The sequence below is a fragment of the Hydra vulgaris genome, chromosome 13, assembly GCF_038396675.1.
Source record: "Hydra vulgaris chromosome 13, alternate assembly HydraT2T_AEP".
In the NCBI taxonomy this organism is placed as follows: domain Eukaryota; kingdom Metazoa; phylum Cnidaria; class Hydrozoa; order Anthoathecata; family Hydridae; genus Hydra; species Hydra vulgaris.
The window spans coordinates 32,362,501-32,381,836 of record NC_088932.1 but is presented as its reverse complement, the minus strand read 5'-3'; the positions used below and the strand labels follow the sequence as shown (position 1 = coordinate 32,381,836).

Here is a 19,336-nt window from a genome sequence, read left to right as displayed (position 1 = left end):
AAATAAACGATTTGAAAAGGGAAAAATAATACCAGGAAGTCGAGGATTTCACCATTGCATACCAGTTTTGAAAACATCTATGCTATTTAAAAAAACTAGTAACGAAATAAATCCAAAATCTATTAATATAACTAAAAAATCAAGTTACCAAAATTTAAGTTTAATAAATTTTGAGCTAATGCAGAAATACAAATATTACGCATGTACATATGACTCGTTTTGGTGGATTGCAGTAGTCGAAGAAAAAGATGAAGAATATAATGATATAAAAATAAAGTTTATGCATCCACACGGTCCATCTGAACAGTTTTTCTGGCTGAAAAGGGATGATTATTGTTGGATACCAATCACCAATGTAACAACATTAAAAAGTGCACCAAAAATAATATCAGACAAATATGAACTTTCAAAAAAAGATTTTAACAAAATTAATAAGTATGTATTTGTAAATCACTAATTTTTAATGGATACATTATAAAAAATTGTATATCAATTCAAGTATGCATAATTTTTATTTATTTTGGATGCTGCGATAAGCGAAATATGCAATATTTGCTATTTTTGTAATATTTTTCATTTAATTTTTAAACTATGTATTTGGCAGAAATGATTTTTTCACACAATGTTCTTTAAACATATAATGATCTAATTTGAAATTTTAAGCATAAAAAATTTACTGCTCACCTAAAAATTTTACTGGGACAGGTGTCCATTATTTTACCATTTATAATTAATATTTACTATACTACTTAGTTACTTACTTAAGTACTTTTTAGTTATAAAATGAGTTTTTTATTTATATATTCAAATTCCTCACCTAGAAATTAACTAAGTCACTTATTTTTAGAACTCACATGTTTATAGACTTGATTTTATAAGGAGAAATGTAAATTTAAAAATGGCGGATAATGACCAAAACAATAATAGTAGCCAAAATTAAAACAACCATTACTCACGAACTGTTAGGAGTTAGACCTTGATATTTTGGGATTTATCTTATGTTATAATGTACTAACTATGGTAAAAATATAAAAAAAATCCAAGGACATAGGGTTGCATTTAAAAAAAAAAATTGGTTGTTTTGATGTGGAATTACTCTATCTGAAAAAAAAATGTATTGTAATGACCCACTACAATAACAATAAATATTGTATTGTAATTCGTCTTTGTAATACAATAACAATAGATTGTTAGTGTAATAAAAGACATCAACATTTTTATTTAAGAAGAATTATTATGTTTAACTGTTTGTGTTACTAAATTTAATTTTCATATATATTTTAAGTTCCTTTGCAGCATTAAAATCAAGAGAAAAAATAAAAGGGCTGAATAAAATAATTTATGAATGTTATTTTTCATAATAGTAAGCATAATACAATACCAAAATTAAAATTTTTTTATTGTTTCTGTAATATTACAAAATAATATTATTGTATTGTAATGTGTAATTGTATTTAATTTTTACAATTACAATTACAATAGTCCTAACCCTAGTTTTGTAAGCACATGGTTATGCAAGCATATTAATTAAGCTAACTTTTGGATCAAGATTAGATTTTCTTCTCTTCAAACAAATTAAAAAAAAAAATTTATAGGATAAAAAATTTGACATCATAAAATACTTAAAAAATTTAAAAGCTAAAGTGCTCTTGACCACCTGATATAAGCTTGTTTTATATATATATATATTTTTTAATTCATAATTTTGCATAAAATAATGGACATTTTTCTGATAACAATAATTAGACAATGAACAGATTAATTCATGCACAAACCTCTACAGTTTTTGCCATCACTTGATAATTTAAAACCAGAATTACAAATACAGCGGTACCCTTCTGCCAAGTCCATGCATTTACCATTACTGCAGACTCCAACAATAAATTCACATTCATTTATTGTTTCTTAAAATTTGACAAAAAAAAAATTAATTTGAAACAATTTTTTTTTAAACAACAACTTAATATCACATTTCATTTTTTAATACAAAAATACAAATAAAAAGTACAAAACAAAAGTACAAACTAAAAACCTTACTGTTTTTATTTCCATTACATAAACTTTTTCCTGCAGCTAAACAACAACAACAACAAAAAATAGGGGGCAGTAAACATAGCTTATAAATGTGTAATTACTTTATATGAAGTTTTTTAGAAATTTAAATCATTTTTATATATTTTTTAATATACATTTTTCCAAACATTGTTTTAAATCAAAAATAAAATCATTTTTTAAATATTTTTTAAATGCACATAAAAAAAAAAATCATTAAATAAGTATCAATAGTATTAAATAAAACAAAAATGAAATAAAAAAAAAATTAAAGAAAAAAACAAAGAAAAATTAAGAAAAACAAGTTACACAATAAAACAAATACCAGTGTTAGAATTGGGGCATCTTCTACAATCTGACCCCCAAGAAAAGCCACCACCAATGCAACAGCATTCACGCTGTGAAACTTTATTTATTTTAGTTGAAGCTTGACATTTCTCATCAGTAATTGAAAAGCATAAACCCATGCTTTTATCTATAAATTAATACAATTATAATTATAAAACATTTGTAGTTAATAGCATCAATGTTTATCAAACTTTAAACAGTATAAAAAAAGATAAAACCTTCACAGTGTTTTCCATCATAGCTTCTCATGAAAGGTGGTATGCAGTCACAACGATAACTACCTTCTATGTTCTGACAAACACCTCCTGGTCGACAAAGAGATTTATCTTGCAGACATTCATTAATCTCTGAAAATACATTAAATAAAGTTAAAGATTTTTGTTTCTACTAATTAATTTACTATAGAACTTTTTAGTTCTATATTATCAGACATATCAAACAACATAAAAAAAAAATTATATAAAATATTGCAATTGTGAAAGATTTCAATTTGAAATTTATTATAACTAAATTAACAAAAAGAAAAGAAAAGAAAAAAACAACTTTTTTAAATTAAAAAAGAAAATCACTATTTTGTGCAGAATATTATGCTGATTTTTTTTTTAGAAATGTGTTCTACAAACTACTGTAAATTTTCACACATTTGTGGAATATGCTGACACTATAATAAAAAGAACTTTTTAGAATTGTTTACTTCTGGTTTTTTTTTTTTTATTATTATTTTTTTTTATTTTAACATTTTTTTAAAGGGGGACTTAATGTAATTATTTTTGAACTCAATTATTTTTATAGTATACTATTATTAAGTAAAATAATCAATATTAATGATTCAGACATTGTTCATGATGATAGTTTATTAGTTATGCTTAAAAAATCTGGTCCACAGCAAAATTAGAAAAGATATTATAAAAAGTTTTTTGAAATTTGCTTCTAAATCAAAACAAGCGTAAACTTGAAAATTGTGAATTTTCCCATTTTGTCACATTTAACCTCACTGAAAATTTATATAAGTCTTTCAAAAAACCAAATGATGAATTATTATATATTATTATTAACTCAAATCATCCAACTCAAATTCTAAAACAAATGGTTCAACCCACCATATAGTAAAAATGTTTCCACTAATATAGGAAAAGTGTTTTTAAAATGGGTCGATAAACACTTTCTACCCTCTAATAGATTTCATTAATTTTTTCATCGAAATACAGCTAAAGTGGCACAAAAAATATGGAAAGAATTATAAAAGATCACAATAATGCTTTGCGAAATAAAAAAGAAATCCTAACTGAAAAAGTAACAAAAAATTGTCCTTGTTAACAAAAAAATAACAATTTTCCAATGAGTGGAACATGTTTATCAAAAAATGTGGTATATAAATGTGTTGTTTTCTCTAAGAATGTACCTGATAACAATATATTGGCTAAACAGAAGGTGGATGGAAAAAATATTTTGCCGACCATAAAGAACCCTTTAAAAATAAAAAGTATTCAAAAAACACCATGCTATTAAAATAAATATGGGAATCAAAAGATAAAAATATTGATGATTTTTTTGAATTGGTCCATACTTAAAACAGCATCAACATATAATAAAAAAATATTGATAATAAAAAAAAATTAAAACATTTCCAAAAAATGCACAAAAATAATTACACATGCAAACCAAGAATGCTTATTAAACAAAAAATCGGAATTGATTTCTAAATGCAGACATGAAAAAAAAAAATCTCCTAAAAAACAATAATAAGAAGTGAGAGAAAAAATAATTATATTAAATAATTATATTAAATAATTATATTAAACCCTTTGGAAAAATATCAAAAAAAAAAAAAAAAGTAAAAGTAAAAGTAAACAATTCTAAAGAAATTCTTTTTATAATAGTGTCAGCATATTCCACAAATGGGTGAAAATTTACAGTAGCATTGACTTATTACAGTATGAATAAATTAAAAAAAATTAAATTACAGTATGACTTCCTGTAATTTAATTTTTGTTATAATTTAAAGTTTTATTAATTTGAAAATTCAAGCGATTTGACAGTAATTTTCTACTAATTGGATATATATGTAGAAAATCACAATGTGCATGCATATATATATATATATATATATATATATATATATATATATATATATATATATATATATATATATATATGTATATATATATATATATATATATATACATGTATATATATATATATATAAATATATATACATACATTTGTATATATATATATATATATATAATATATATATATATATATATATATATATATATATATATATATATACATATATGTATATATATCAACCCATGTCAGCATTCGGCAACACCGACCTAACTGCCAACCTAAAAGTGTTTAAAGTCAGCAGAAAATTGCTGACCTCGTTTCTATGTTTTATGGTAACCCCTCAGTGTGAAAATATTTTTGCCGACTTGATGCTGACCTCTAACAGTCTAAGGAATTAGAAAAAATGAGTTCTGCACTAATTACCAACCTCATTTTATATATATATATATATATATATATATATATATATATATATATATATATATATATATATATATATATATATATATATATATGTATATATATATATATATATATATATATATATATATATATATATATATATATATATATATATATATATATATATACATACAGTAGTGGTGTCGTGGTAGAGCGCTCGCTTTATAAGTGAGAGGTTCCGAGTTTAATCCCCACCACATCCCTGGTAGTACCGCCCTCAACTTGTTTCTCCGCAGAGCAGCCTTGTTCATAAAGGTTCATGTTTCGGAATTATAAAGTAAAAAAATATATATTAAAAAGTTTGTGTTTCGGAATTATAAAATAAAGAAATATATATTAAAAATAATGTAGAGTTTCCTCTGTGATGACAGTTGATAATTTTAGCTGATTATAGATTTATTTTTGTTGTTAAACAAAACAAAGGGCTCAGGTTCTTATTTCTTATATAACTTTCTATATAAGAAATAAGGACCTTAGCCCTTTGTTTTTGTTTTTTTTAATGTAAAAATGCTTTTGCTTAAATTACTTATTTTATATTCCTGTTTTTTTATTTACCTATTATATATATATATATATATTTTTTTTTTTTTACTGACTGAATTATTTAGAAATAAGTGCTGCGAGTGTGTGATCAACTAATTCAGCCTTAGACCAAATGTACACGCATAGATTGATTTAACCATAAATGCAGCAGATTGTACATACATTGACTAATTTAGCTGTAGGTGAATACATTACTGAGGGTTTTCAGAGGAACTCACAATAAGTAAAATGTTTTCGATAGTTAATTCAGCACATCAGCTGTTTAATTTACTAAAATATAATTTTTTTAATTACATTTAAATTTTGCTATGCTAAACAATTTTCTAATACATTGATGTTTTCTCATAATAAACTAAATATAAAAATAATTTAAAAAATAATTATTAAATATAAAAAAATAATAAATTCTATAATATTTTTAAAGAAAAAAAAAGAGTAATAAAGACAAATTATTTAGCACATTATTAACTTGAAACTTGAGCAATTCTTGTGACTTAATTTTCATTAAAATAAGTCAAATAAAGCAATGAGTTTTTTGTTTATAGTTGAATATTTCTATTTGAAGGATCCACCATAAACTATGCTCTCTATAAACAAACTTTTGCAAAAAAATCTTTTTTACAAAATCAGTTTAAAATCCAATTAACAGAAATTGAATAATAAAGTAGGTTTAAAATTTAAAAACATATGTGCCTTTTAATCAAAATAGGCCAAATCAAAGACCTGAATATATCAATTTTTGCTTAGGCTGTTTAAGTATTTCGACATCAGTGTGCTGGCCTAAGTATGCTCTTATGAGTGTTGTGTGCATGTGTTTTTTTTTTATTTATTTATAATGTAACTGAAGAAAAATTTTTGAACTTTTTCTTCCATTTTTAACACAAATGTTACAAATTGCCATTCATCTCTTGGGGTAGAATGTGTGGTCTATTACATTTTCCACTTCTGGCACTTTGTACAGGTATTTTTTTATCAAGTTTAACTTTAATTCTGCCTACTGTCATCACAGAAACTCTAACTAAATTTATAATTTTTCTTTGGGAGTGATTTGAATGTTTTAACAAAGAAAATATTTCTGAAATTTTTTTGTTTGATATATCTTTAGCTTTACCCATTTTAGGCACCAAAGTTCAAACATTTTTAGTTAAAATTACTAATTAATATAAAAAAATCAGTCAGAACCACAAATACACTAAACAGTTGACAAAATTTTTATTTGTTATGCACATGCTATCGCACAAATAGCAATTTTGCCACAAATATGTTAAAAGATGCATTTTGCTTGTTTTTGCATATTCTACCTTATCAATTTTAAAAATTGCCACAATTATTTATAAATGCTACAACTTCATAAAAAAATATATATATATAGAAAATTATTGATATTAAAATCTCAAAAGAATGTAAGAGCAGAAGCTAATTTATTCATTTAAAACTCATATTGCAGATTTTGTGAAAAAATAAACTGTAACTAATAATTTGGCCGCCCACTGTGTGTGTGTATATATATATTTATATATATTTATATATATATATATATGTATATATATATATATATATATATATATATATATATATTTATATATATAATATATGCATATATATATACATATGTATATATATATATATATATATATATATATATATATATATATATATATATATATATATATATAAAATTTAGATCTTTTTTTAAAAAATTTAAAAGACGCAGAATGCAGACCAAATTATTCTTTGGTTAAGTTTTATGTTTAACACACAAAAAAAATTACCAACACATCTTCCTAATCTGTCCATGTTGTAACCTTCCAAACATAGGCAGTGATATCCACCAATGTAATTTTCACATCTGTGGGGACAAATATTTGGAATTAGACATTCATTGATATCTTGACAATCTTTTTTATCATCTGATAGTGTGTAACCGTTTGGACAAACACATGTATATGATCCAGGTACATTGACACACTGGTATGAGCAAGTACCATTATTTTCAACACATTCGTTTATATCTATAATACAAAAAGAATTTAAAATTTAATAACTATAAACATATTTATTTTTATTTTTAATTATTCAAAATTTTCAGATGACAGTCTGTAGTTTTTAAAAAGTTTGTTAATTGTTGGCAATTCTAATTTTAATATTTTAAATGAAAATAACATAAAAATTTAAAATTTAAAGGTGTTAAAAATGTTTTAATGTTGCAGTATCTTAATTTTAAAAATTTTTCATTTTAGAGTCAGTCAAAATAGCCAAAAAAAAAAGAAACAAAAAATAAAACCTTTGAAAAAACAAGGATTAAGTTACAGAAAACTCTTTTTTAAAACACATTTAAAACCAAAAGTTCAATCTATATCAGCCACTTAATTTAGTATATCATAAAGCATAACATTGATCATACAATTAAAAAACTCTGTGGCAGAAGCAGAAACTTCATTCATTTTTTAATTTAACACACCATTTTTATTGATATTAAATTTATAAAGGATTTAAAATAATAAGAAGAGTTGACTTTATAATAATTTTTATTTATTTGTTTTACTTTTTATTTAGACCTTTAAAAATAAATGATTTTTTTTTTTGTTACTTTCTATCATATCAGAGGATTTTAAATTTTTTTCTACTTCGATTTTAACTGAACTGCATCATCAATTTCTTTTGATGTTTTTATTTTAGACTGAGAGATTTCAAAAATTTCTTAACTGCTCAATTTCTTCTCCGTTCTTTGATTTCTTGTGGATGATCCAGCTGAAAAACTTCTTCTGCATGACTTTGTAATCATTTTGTCACTCACACGAGTGATAAAAAGTTTTCTACACTGAATTTCAAATTGAAATTCAATGTAGAAAAACTGAAAGCCAACTTATTCTTTTGATAGCGTTGAATAACTTTTGATAGCGTTGAATAACTTGCTTGTCAGATTGAAAAAAGATTAAGAGAGCGGTGTTCTTCTATACGTCATAAAGAATTTGGTCATGGTACATACAAGATTGTCTTGAAACCAATGCTTCAAATTGCTATACTTTATTACTATGATCTACTTTGTTTAATCTAGAGTGGATTCTTCTTTATTGTTTATTAAACAGATAATAATGATTCGCAAGTTGCTACACCATTGCAAGATGTTACACCATACATTTTTATATAGCTCTATCTATTTCCTAGTCATTGGTGTTGCTAAAATAAGATAATTTGCTTAAATTAAGTTTTTTTTTTTTTTTATTGTTTGCTTCACCTCTAAAATCTTCATAAAAACATTTCAACAGTTTTAATAAGTTGTTCAACTAAATTAATCTTGCATCGATAAAAGTAAATGATTTATTTTTAAATAAAAGTTTAATAAAATTAGTAAAACAGCCAACAACAACTCATAAGTGTTAAATGAGTCCGGCTAGGTATGAGATACTTTACCCTACCTAAGACTCAAAACTCAACAATAATTAAGACTATATGTTTTAGAAAAAACATGAGCTATGGTAAAACAAAAAATATATAAAACAAAATATTATAATTACATATTGCAGAAAAATATGAAAATATAGATAAAAATAACAAATTACCAACACAAGATGGATCACTTAGACTATGAGATCTAAAACCTTTTTCGCATTCGCAGGCATAAGAGCCAACTAAATTTCGACATGTTCCAGCCCCACAAGGGGAAGATCCATCTGTACATTCATCACGATCTAAGAATAAATGTTATAATTATTCATAATATATTAAAACTAACAGCATACATTCTGTAAAATAACAAACAGCATATATTTTTCAGAATAACAAACAGCATACATTCTGCAAAATAATAACAATTTCTCCAAGAGATGCAAAAGGTTTCAAAAATTTTTTGAAATTTTTTTTACATAAACAAACTTTACTTTAAATGTATGCTAAACCAATTTGAGGTTGATATTTTTATTTTTTCTAATATTTATTGAAATTAAGATTAATAAAATATGGAAACAGAAATTATAGAAACAGATATCAACTTATTGGTACTAATTATACTTTAACTATTTATAAAATTTTCCAATTACCAGATAAGTTAATTTGAAAATATGGTAATATTTTCAAATATTCCGAAACACATTAGAGAAACCAGAAAAAAAATTTGAACAAAAACTTTAAGCTAATTTAAATAATTGACAAACCTTCACAATTGGTTGGATCAGATGTGCTGAGAATGTAACCTTTATTGCAATCACATCTAAAACTTCCATCTGTGTTTACACATTGTCCATTAATACACTTTCCAAGATTGGATTCACATTCATTAATATCTATATTTTTTTATACATGAAATATTTTTTAACATTGCTATTGTTATAATCATTATTTTCTTTTAAATATTTTTTTATCAAGAAAATTTCTATTATTATTTATTAATAATATTATTGAACAATGTTATTACATTATTGACAATATTATCAGTTTTTGTCAGGGACTAAGGAAAAAGCTAAGGAAAAAAAAATACAAACAAAAACTAAGGAAAAAAAAAACATACACACCTGTACTATTGCGCTCTAAACCAACACCATTTGGGCAGTAGTACTCAAATTCTTTTGATCCTTTATCAGGGCAAGTTTCACAATTCTCTCCCCAGCCAGCACCCATAGCACAACAGCAAGTTGATTTGCTAATACTAAACTCATTTGAAAACATACACTGTTTGTTCTGGACCAATGAATAACAGAATCCTTTGCGCATATCTAATGTCATAATAAATAAAAAAATTTATAACCATTTTATATTATATTTTGTATTATATCTTTTTTAAAGAAATATGGAGAAAGAGAAAGAAAAAAGACAAAGAGCATAAAATTTGAAGAGAGGATTAGCATTTGATAAGAAAAGAAAGGGTTTAAAGAAAGAAAGGGCTCAATTACAGGACTAGAGAAAGAGAGTTTGGAGCATAGAGTTTAAAAAAAGAAAGTGGTTTAGAAAAAGAAAAGTTAATCAAAAGTCACCTCAACAAATTTTTGGTTCATATATACATATATATATATATATATATATATATATATATATATATATATATATATATATATATATATATATATATATATACATATATATATATATATATATATATATATATACATATATATATATATATATATATATATATATATATATATATATATATACATATATATATATATATATATATATATATATATATATATATATATATATATATATATAAATGTAATGTATGTATGTATGTATGTATGTATGTATGTATGTAAGTATATACAATTAATTTTAGGTTATTTTTACAAATACATATATGTGAAAATTTTGATACCTATGCACTGTCTATTATCAGTATCAGATATAAAGCCAGCATTGCATAAACATCTAAATGTTCCAACTACGTTGACACATTTGCCACCAATTTGACATGTATTATCTGGATCTGAGCACTCATTGATGTCTTAAAAAATTAAATAAAAATTTTTTGTTTTTTACAATAAGAAAATTTTTTATTTTTTATACAATCTTATAAATAAATAACACAGTGTAACACATTTTTGGTTTTAAGTTATTTTTTCCTGGTTTGTTATACTAGATAAAAAAAACAATTATTTAATCAGAAGTTTGGGTTTGTGATCAGAATATTGATATCTCAAAAATTGAATATTTTTGAATAAAAAACAATTTTTCAGTTCATTAGATCATAAAACTAAACCAACTGAGTAAAATAAGTAAATAATTTTTAAATTTTTTTTTTACATAGTAATATGAAATTATTTAATTAAAATGAAATCATTTAATTAAAACAGATTTTTAAAAATATTAGAATTGACTAAAATTTTTGGTTGTTGTAAAGATTACACTTCTGAAGCCCAGAAATATGATTTTCCTATCATTTTCACATTGTAGAGGCCTCATTAACTCTTTACTATCTGCTTCAAGTCCTTATGGAATCTCTCATCTTTGAAGCAGTTGTCAATATTGTCCTTAAATATGTGCAGTTGAGTCATTTTAGGAAGTTTAGAGGTAATCTTTATGAAATATCTTTTAACCAGTTGTAAATATTTTCCTTAAATAAGTCGAGTCACCAGCTTATGAAGTTTAAATAAGTTGAGTTACCAGCTTATGAAGTTTAATGAAATCTTTTATCTCATAGTGCTAAAAATTGTTTTTAACTCTATGGTTGCCCAGAAAGCCATTGACAACTTTCCTTAAAAAGTCTTATGGTTTTCTCTCAATAAAACTGTAATTTTCTCTAAAACCTCATATACATAATCCTAAGCATCAAATTCTTCTTTGCCATGTTGATTGTCTTTCATTTATTTTTCTTCATATTCACCATAGCAACATATTCATAATATAATTATTCAGTGTGGAAAATATGAACACATTTTAAAGGGATACCAAAGTGTCGAAACAAGTTGTGTTTATATTAAAAAGAATGATTTTAAAAAAATATTTGGGTTGAATTTTTTTAAGTTAAACAAAATAATAAATGTATACCAAGAAAACTAACTTTGTTGTTTTACTCGAAGCTTGCCATCTCCATGTTAACTTAAACTGGCTTTAAGTCTTTAAAATATATGCTGCAACCTACAGACTTTACCAATTCCAAAAAGCTTTAGTATATGACGCCTTTTTTTTTTTTAAATCAAATTTTTTTTTTTGAATCAATATTATTTATTTTTGTTTGATTTGAATTTAAAAAATAAATGTTTATCATCAATGGTATGACTTTTCTATAAATTTTTAGAAAGATAAAGAAAAGAATGTTTTTTTAAGGAGCGCTAGAACCAAATAAAATGAAGACTTTTATGATATATTTATATATTAACTTAAATATAATAAATATATAAAAAAGACGTTGATCACTTTAAAACATATTCTGAATCTTTTTTCTTATGTAAACAATGTGAGCTTTTTTTCTAGTTTATCAAAGCTGTTTAAAATGACATTTTACAAATTCTTAACTTTTTAATTAATAAACAATTTTAGTAAGCGACATCAATTATTAGAGATATTTGCCAAATTCTTTAGTTTTTAGTTAGAAAATATTTATAAATTTTACACTTAAGAAATTACACTTAAGAAAGACAGCTTTTTATAAATTAAAGCAATAATTAATGTTTTATGGCAATAATTTAATATAAATGGCAAAAAAAATTGTCAATGTGTTGCAGCGCGCGTTAAAAAACATTACATTTAATACTTCCCAATTTATATGTCTTATTTGGCAAGTATTTTACATTAAAACCTCTTAACATTACAAATCAAAAAACTACTAAAAACAATTTCAATTTTAAAATTGACTTGATAATGCTCCAGTTTTTTGCAATCTTGAACAATAATTGTTTAATTTAAAAAATAAAATAAGTGACACATATTTTACAGAATGAATCTCATTAAATATATTCTCACATGATTAAATAAGAATTTCGAGAATATTTGTACCCAATGAAAAGATTAGAAAATAAATGCTGTTAATTAAACTTTCATAAAGATAAATAATACTAAATAACTTTTTTAACAGAATCTTAATAAAGATAATAATCATTTAATAACAATAAACATAACACAAAAATAACTTATAGCAATAGACAAGTTTAAAATATCTGAAACATTTAATTCATATTTTTAATGCGAACTTTGTGAAACTTAAAAAATAAAATAACTAAAGAAATTCTATGGTAATTTATGATGAATAAAAAAACTTTCATATAATAAGTAACTAAACAAATTCTTTAGTAAGCTATAATTTAAAAAAATGCTATAATTTGATAAAAAAAAGAATTTATAGATTTTTATTGAAATTCTACAATGAGGTACTAAAACTCTTTGGAATTAAACGGGCTTAAATAATTTATAAAGTCTGTAAATTGCAGCATAAATTTTAAAGACTTAAAAAAACTGGCTAACATGAAGACAGCAAGCTTTGAGTAAAACAACAAAGTCAGTTTTTCTTGATAAACATTTATTATTCTGTTTTACTCGAAAAAATTCAGCCCAAGCACTTTTTTTTTTTTAATCTTTTTAATATGAACACAACTTGTCTCTGCACTTTGGGATCCCTTTAAAAGAACATTTCTGTTGAAAATAAGTATATTTCAATTTTTTAATTTTCTGAAGATATCAAATAGCCTAAACTTCTTACAAACCCAAAACTATTCAAAATTATTCAACAGCATTTCTTACACAATCATGACTGTAAATCAGGGCGAAACAATATAAAACGAAAACAAAAATTTTTTTTTGTTACATTGTGTAATTTTATAAACAAGTATTATTTTTTTAAGTTTTTTAAAATAAGAAATATTACTTAATAGTAAATAACTGACACATAGTAAATAATATACAATAAATAATATGCAATAGTTAAATAATATACAATAACTAAATAACATATTATAGTTTAAATATTATAAAAGTATTACATTTACAGAAAAAGTGGTGAAAAAAAAAGAGTGAAATTTTCATACTCATAAATTAATATATTCTAATATACTAATTTATAAATATGAAATATATTTAATATTTAATTAATATATAATTATAAAGTAATACTATGAAAAAACACCTTCACATGATGTCCCATTAATATTTTTCTCAAAGCCTTGATTACATTCACAACTTGCTGAACCAACAGTGTTTTTGCAACGCCCATTTTCACAGTAACCAGGCAATTGACACTCATTGATATCTTTGATAAAAATAAATATTTTTATTTTTTGTATCAACAATTTATGCTCAACAAAATGACCTTTTTTGCATTCAATATGAAAATATTTTTCTTATTTGGATTGTTATTAAATAAATGAAAGTATACCAAAAAAATTCTGAAAGAAAAATTCAAAAAATATTTTATCTTAAAAGTAAAAAATATACCTGGACAAGATTGCTTTATTAGATCTTGCTTAAAGCCTTCATCACACTCACACATAAAGCTACCAAATAAATTAATGCAGTGGCCATGAATACATAAATCTGGATAATCATTACACTCATCAATATCTACAGTAATAAAAAATTAAAAAATTAATAAAAAAAAGAGCGAATTCCAAAGAACTGATGTTCAAGGAAAAAAACTAGAAGAATAAATATTTTTGGAGCACTTAGGAAAAGTCATAGTAAAAGGATGAGACTTACTAGAATAACAAGTAACACAAGAATGAACTTTAGTAGATGGCACAAGAAGCGCTAGCTTAGAGCAGTGCCCATTATAGTACTTATAGAAAAGAGGAAGAAAAGCAGCATTATGACAATGTGATAATAGTTGGAGGTTGGCTGCAAGAAGAGGTCCAACTATGTTTACAATGTTTATTTGGACCTTACCTAAAAGAGAAAGGGAATCATTGAAAGATCTGCTCCAGATATGGCAACAGTATTCCATACAAGGATAGATTTGAGATTCATAGAGATAAAGAATAGAATCCTGAGTAAGAAAGTGGTGAGCATGATAAAGAGATGCAACCTTAGCAGATGCTAATTTAGCAATCGAATTGATATATAGTTTCCAAGAAAGATGGGAAGTAAGAGTTAATCCTAGAAGACGGAGAGTAGATGACTCATCAAGTATATTATCATTTATAAGCATAGAAGATCTAGATTATTGCGATAACAAATAGCTGAAAAAAATTGAGTTTTATCTGAGTTAAAGTTCACCAATCACTGAGAGCCCCATGCTGTAGCAGAAGTGAGATCCTTTTTAAGCTCAAATGACCCCTCTAAGCAATCAGAGAGTGCTGGCTTCTTATCAAGACAAGAATATATGAATAGTTTATTACAATGGTTAGTTATTAAATCTTCAGTTGATGTGGTTGACTCGTCACAACAATAAAGGTAATTTAACTTGGTTTGAGATGGTGTATTGTAACAACAATTAGGGTGGTGTATTGTAACATAAGATAAGAATACCAATTAAAAATATATAATTAAAATATAATATAAATGCAATTAAGGAGAGGTAATGTATCATGCAATAATGTCAAAATAACAAAATTCAATCTGTATACATAATACTCCAGTGTTTTTTTTGTTGTTGTTCTCTATTGTATCTGGCTTAACAATTAATTGGTCTGCAAAATTTACCTTTAGTATATATTGTTCTTATAAAATTCACTTTTTTTCAAAAGAAATTTTTTTTTCAAAACAAATACAACCTCAGCAAACAACTGCTAATTACATCTTAAAGTTTTTTTTAAAACAAATACAATCCCAGCAAGCAACTGGTAATTAAGTTTAAAGTTCAAAGAAAACAATGAAAAGAGAGCTAAAGAGCAATAAAAAAAAAAAAAATTGTGTGAAACATGAAGGATATATACAATCATGAAGGAAAACATGAAGGATATATACAATCATGAAGTAAAACATGAAGGATATATACAATCATGAAGGAAAACATGAAGGATATATACAATCATGAAAGAAAACATGAAGGATATATACAATCATGAAGGAAAAATGAGGGATATATACAATAGGGTGTTTCATATTTTATCAATTTTTGAAATTAAACTCGCGAATCGATTTATAAATTGACCATTTATATGAAAATAAGTTTGAACAAAAAAAAGTATGTTTGTACAATTTTTAGGGTCCCCGCCAGTTCGATTTTGGGCAAAAATGTTGGGTGTTTTAAACGCCTGGCGGGGACCTTAAAATTTATCCTATAAAATTTTTTATTCTTTTAAATAATATATGTTGGATTGGATATTAATTACATAAAAGGAGCATTTTGAAAAAATTAAGATACGCCTCCGAGTTATAAAATACGCCTCCGAGTTATAAAATACGCCACCGAGTTATAAAATAGGTTTTTGTAAATATTAATAACTCGGAGGTGTATCTTAATTTTTTCAACATGCTCCTTTTATGTAATTAATATCCAATCCAACATATATTATTTAAAAGAATAAAAAATTTTATAGGATAAATTTTAAGGTCCCCGCCAGGCGTTTAAAACACCCAACATTTTTGCCCAAAATCGAACTGGCGGGGACCCTAAAAATTGTACAAACATACTTTTTTTTGTTCAAACTTATTTTCATATAAATGGTCAATTTATAAATCGATTCGCGAGTTTAATTTCAAAAATTGATAAAATATGAAACACCCTAATATACAATCATGAAGGAAAACATAAAGGATATATACAATCACGAAGGAAAACATGAAGGATGTATACAATCATGAAGGAAAACATAAAGGATATATACAATCACGAAGGAAAACATGAAGGATGTATACAATCATGAAGGAAAACATGAAGGAGCAGTTACAGTAAAAGGAACTAAAAGAGAATGCAACTTAGCTGAATGAAAAGTCAAAAACAAGATTGAGTTTTTGGTGATAAAACAAGTGATGATAGCACAATTGAGCAGTGATCATAGTCGTATTGGTTGAAAAGAGAAAGCAACCTTACAATATAGGACAGAGACTCAGGCTTATCAGCTAGAGCAGATCGAACATTTACAATCCATATTTGAACTTATTAGCAAAAATATAACAACAGTATTCTATACAAGGACAAATAAGCAATTTATAGAGGTAGAGAATGGAGTAAGAAAACACAAGTATAAGCAACCTATACAGATGCTTACTTTGAAAGGTTTATACAGTTTCCATGATAGGTCAGTAGTGAATAATATTTTTATTATTCACTACTGATTCATTAATATAGGAATCTCAACAATATTGTGGTAACTGTTTGTAGTGAATAACTGAGTTTTGCTAGAGTTAAAATTTACAAGCCACTGCAAGCTCCAAGCTTTTACAGAAACAAGATCAGATACAAGATTGGCTTCCTGTTCTAAGCAATAATTTTGCCGCCAGCATAAAAAGGAAATAAAAAACAAAAAGATGATAGAGTGAAGAGAAGCAAAATAAAAGTGCATAAAAGAATTAGTACATAAGTACTGTCATATGTACATATGTCCAAGCATGTCTATTGGAGTCTTTTCAAATCAAAGAATGGCTATTAACAGCTACTTCCAGGTTGATTTCATTACAAGCATGTTTTACAGGTGTTAATGAAGTCCCTCTAAAGCTATTAAAGTGTTTGGGAAACCTTACCTCCAGTGGCCTCAGAACTAATAAACTGAGTTTTAGAGTTGTACCCTCATTAGGAGATACTAACAGGAAGAGTTGCATAGCCACTACTAAAAAGACTCAAGTAAAAACCTATGAATAAGATTCAGGGAATCTTTAAAGATTTAGCATTTATCATCAGGCAGGAAAATATGTAACACAGGTTCACATCTATGAAAGGCTTAAACCAGGTGAAGAATGGAGGGGAGGCTGGTCAAGAGAGATATTTTGCTTACCCCTAAAATTTTTGCCTAAGAGACTTTCTACAAGACAGTAGCCAGTTGCCGTTAAGATCTGTTTAAGAAAATTTTTTTTTTTTTAAACAATATCTCTAGCTTTTACTCAAAAAAAAAAAAGTAAACAACTAAGGTAGATAATATGTAACTAAAGTAGATAAAAGGTAGATAACATAAAATGCAGAGTTAACTAAGGTTAGTTAGGTACTTGTCTCAAAGTAGAGTTAACTTCACTTAGCTTTTGCCTAGAAAACCAAATCACACAAAGCAGTATAAAATAAAGCAGGTTGTACTGGGTTACATATCATTAGTAGCAGATCATGATGCAATCAAGTGATCAGGATGATCCTAATCCTGACCTCAAACTTTAATAAAATTGATTTCTAACCTACTTTTGTCACAGATTTCCACTTTTCACTGAAACTTCCTTTCATATTGTGATTTCATAAATGCGTCTATTTTTAAAATTAACTATAGCTACCCTGTCAACCTTCCTTAAAATAAAAAGCATAGAATGCAAAAAAAGTTCCTATACGACTACTTTCTTCTTCAACTAATTTGGAATTTTAGTCATTATTATATTTATAAAGTAAAATTTTTAGATTAACTTATAAGTATATATATAAAAGAAAATGGTTTTGAATAATTGGAGACATAATTTCATAAAAAATTTTGAAATAACTATAGACATATTAGTAAAACTTTTGGATTAACTACATATTATCAAATATGTTGTTATTTATTATGATGATATTTTTATTACAAAATTTAGTAATCAATCAAACTCAACTGTCAATCAAACTCAACTGTCAATCAAACTCAACAGTCAATCAAACTCAACTGTCAATCAAACTCAACTGTCAATAAAAACGCTTTTATTTTTGCTCAATAACTGTTAAATTTTGTAAAATTCAACAACTGTTAATTTTGCTTTACTATTGAAAAAAAATATAAAGCAAAACTTACCAGCACATTCTTTTGATAGATTAGTTCTGAATCCTTGATCACAATCACAGTTATAAGAGCCTGGTATGTTCTTGCATTTTCCATGTATGCAAATTCCTGGCAAAGAACATTCGTCTATATCTGTAAAAAAGAAATATTCTTGATAGATTTTAAAAGATAATAAAAAAATATCAACTTGGTTTTTTTTACTTTGGTAATATCTGTGTTATAATTTGTATGTTTTGGTAATAGCAGTGCTAATTTGCAATGCAATAGTTTGTTCAATGTACAGTGCAAAACCTTGTAAAATACAACTGCTTGTGCAATGTACAATAAACTACACTCAATGTAAAAATAACAATACTTTTGAAATGTATCAACATACCTGTGCAAGTTTTGTTATCCAAACTTTTCCTAAAACCATTACCACACTCACAAAGAAAACCTTCTCCTGCAAGAAGATTCATACATTTCCCGTTTTCACAATATCCTGGTGTTTTGCATTCATCTAAGTCAACACAATTTAAGTTTGTTTTATCAAGAGTCATCCCTTCTTTACATGAACAAAAAAAACCACCATTTATATTGTTACAAATTCCATTGACACATGGGTT

At 25.1% G+C, this 19,336-nt stretch overlaps 1 protein-coding gene across 3 annotated transcripts in view; it reads right to left on the bottom strand.

Moving 5' to 3' along the window:
- LOC100212320 (fibrillin-2) overlaps window positions 1–19,336 on the bottom strand; it is a 125,185-nt gene that overhangs the window by 4,939 nt on the left and 100,910 nt on the right. For all 3 annotated transcript variants that reach the window (XM_065816742.1, XM_065816741.1, XM_065816743.1), the window contains 13 exons: window positions 19,108–19,336; window positions 18,744–18,863; window positions 14,341–14,466; window positions 14,033–14,155; window positions 10,790–10,918; window positions 9,990–10,190; window positions 9,633–9,761; window positions 9,042–9,170; window positions 7,251–7,490; window positions 2,619–2,747; window positions 2,378–2,527; window positions 2,038–2,073; window positions 1,776–1,904 (listed from right to left, as the gene is read on the bottom strand). The exon at window positions 19,108–19,336 is cut by the window's right edge and continues 20 nt beyond it. In XM_065816742.1, the coding sequence (XP_065672814.1) occupies window positions 1,776–1,904; window positions 2,038–2,073; window positions 2,378–2,527; window positions 2,619–2,747; window positions 7,251–7,490; window positions 9,042–9,170; window positions 9,633–9,761; window positions 9,990–10,190; window positions 10,790–10,918; window positions 14,033–14,155; window positions 14,341–14,466; window positions 18,744–18,863; window positions 19,108–19,336 (1,870 nt within the window). The remainder of the gene's footprint in view (window positions 1–1,775; window positions 1,905–2,037; window positions 2,074–2,377; window positions 2,528–2,618; window positions 2,748–7,250; window positions 7,491–9,041; window positions 9,171–9,632; window positions 9,762–9,989; window positions 10,191–10,789; window positions 10,919–14,032; window positions 14,156–14,340; window positions 14,467–18,743; window positions 18,864–19,107) is intronic.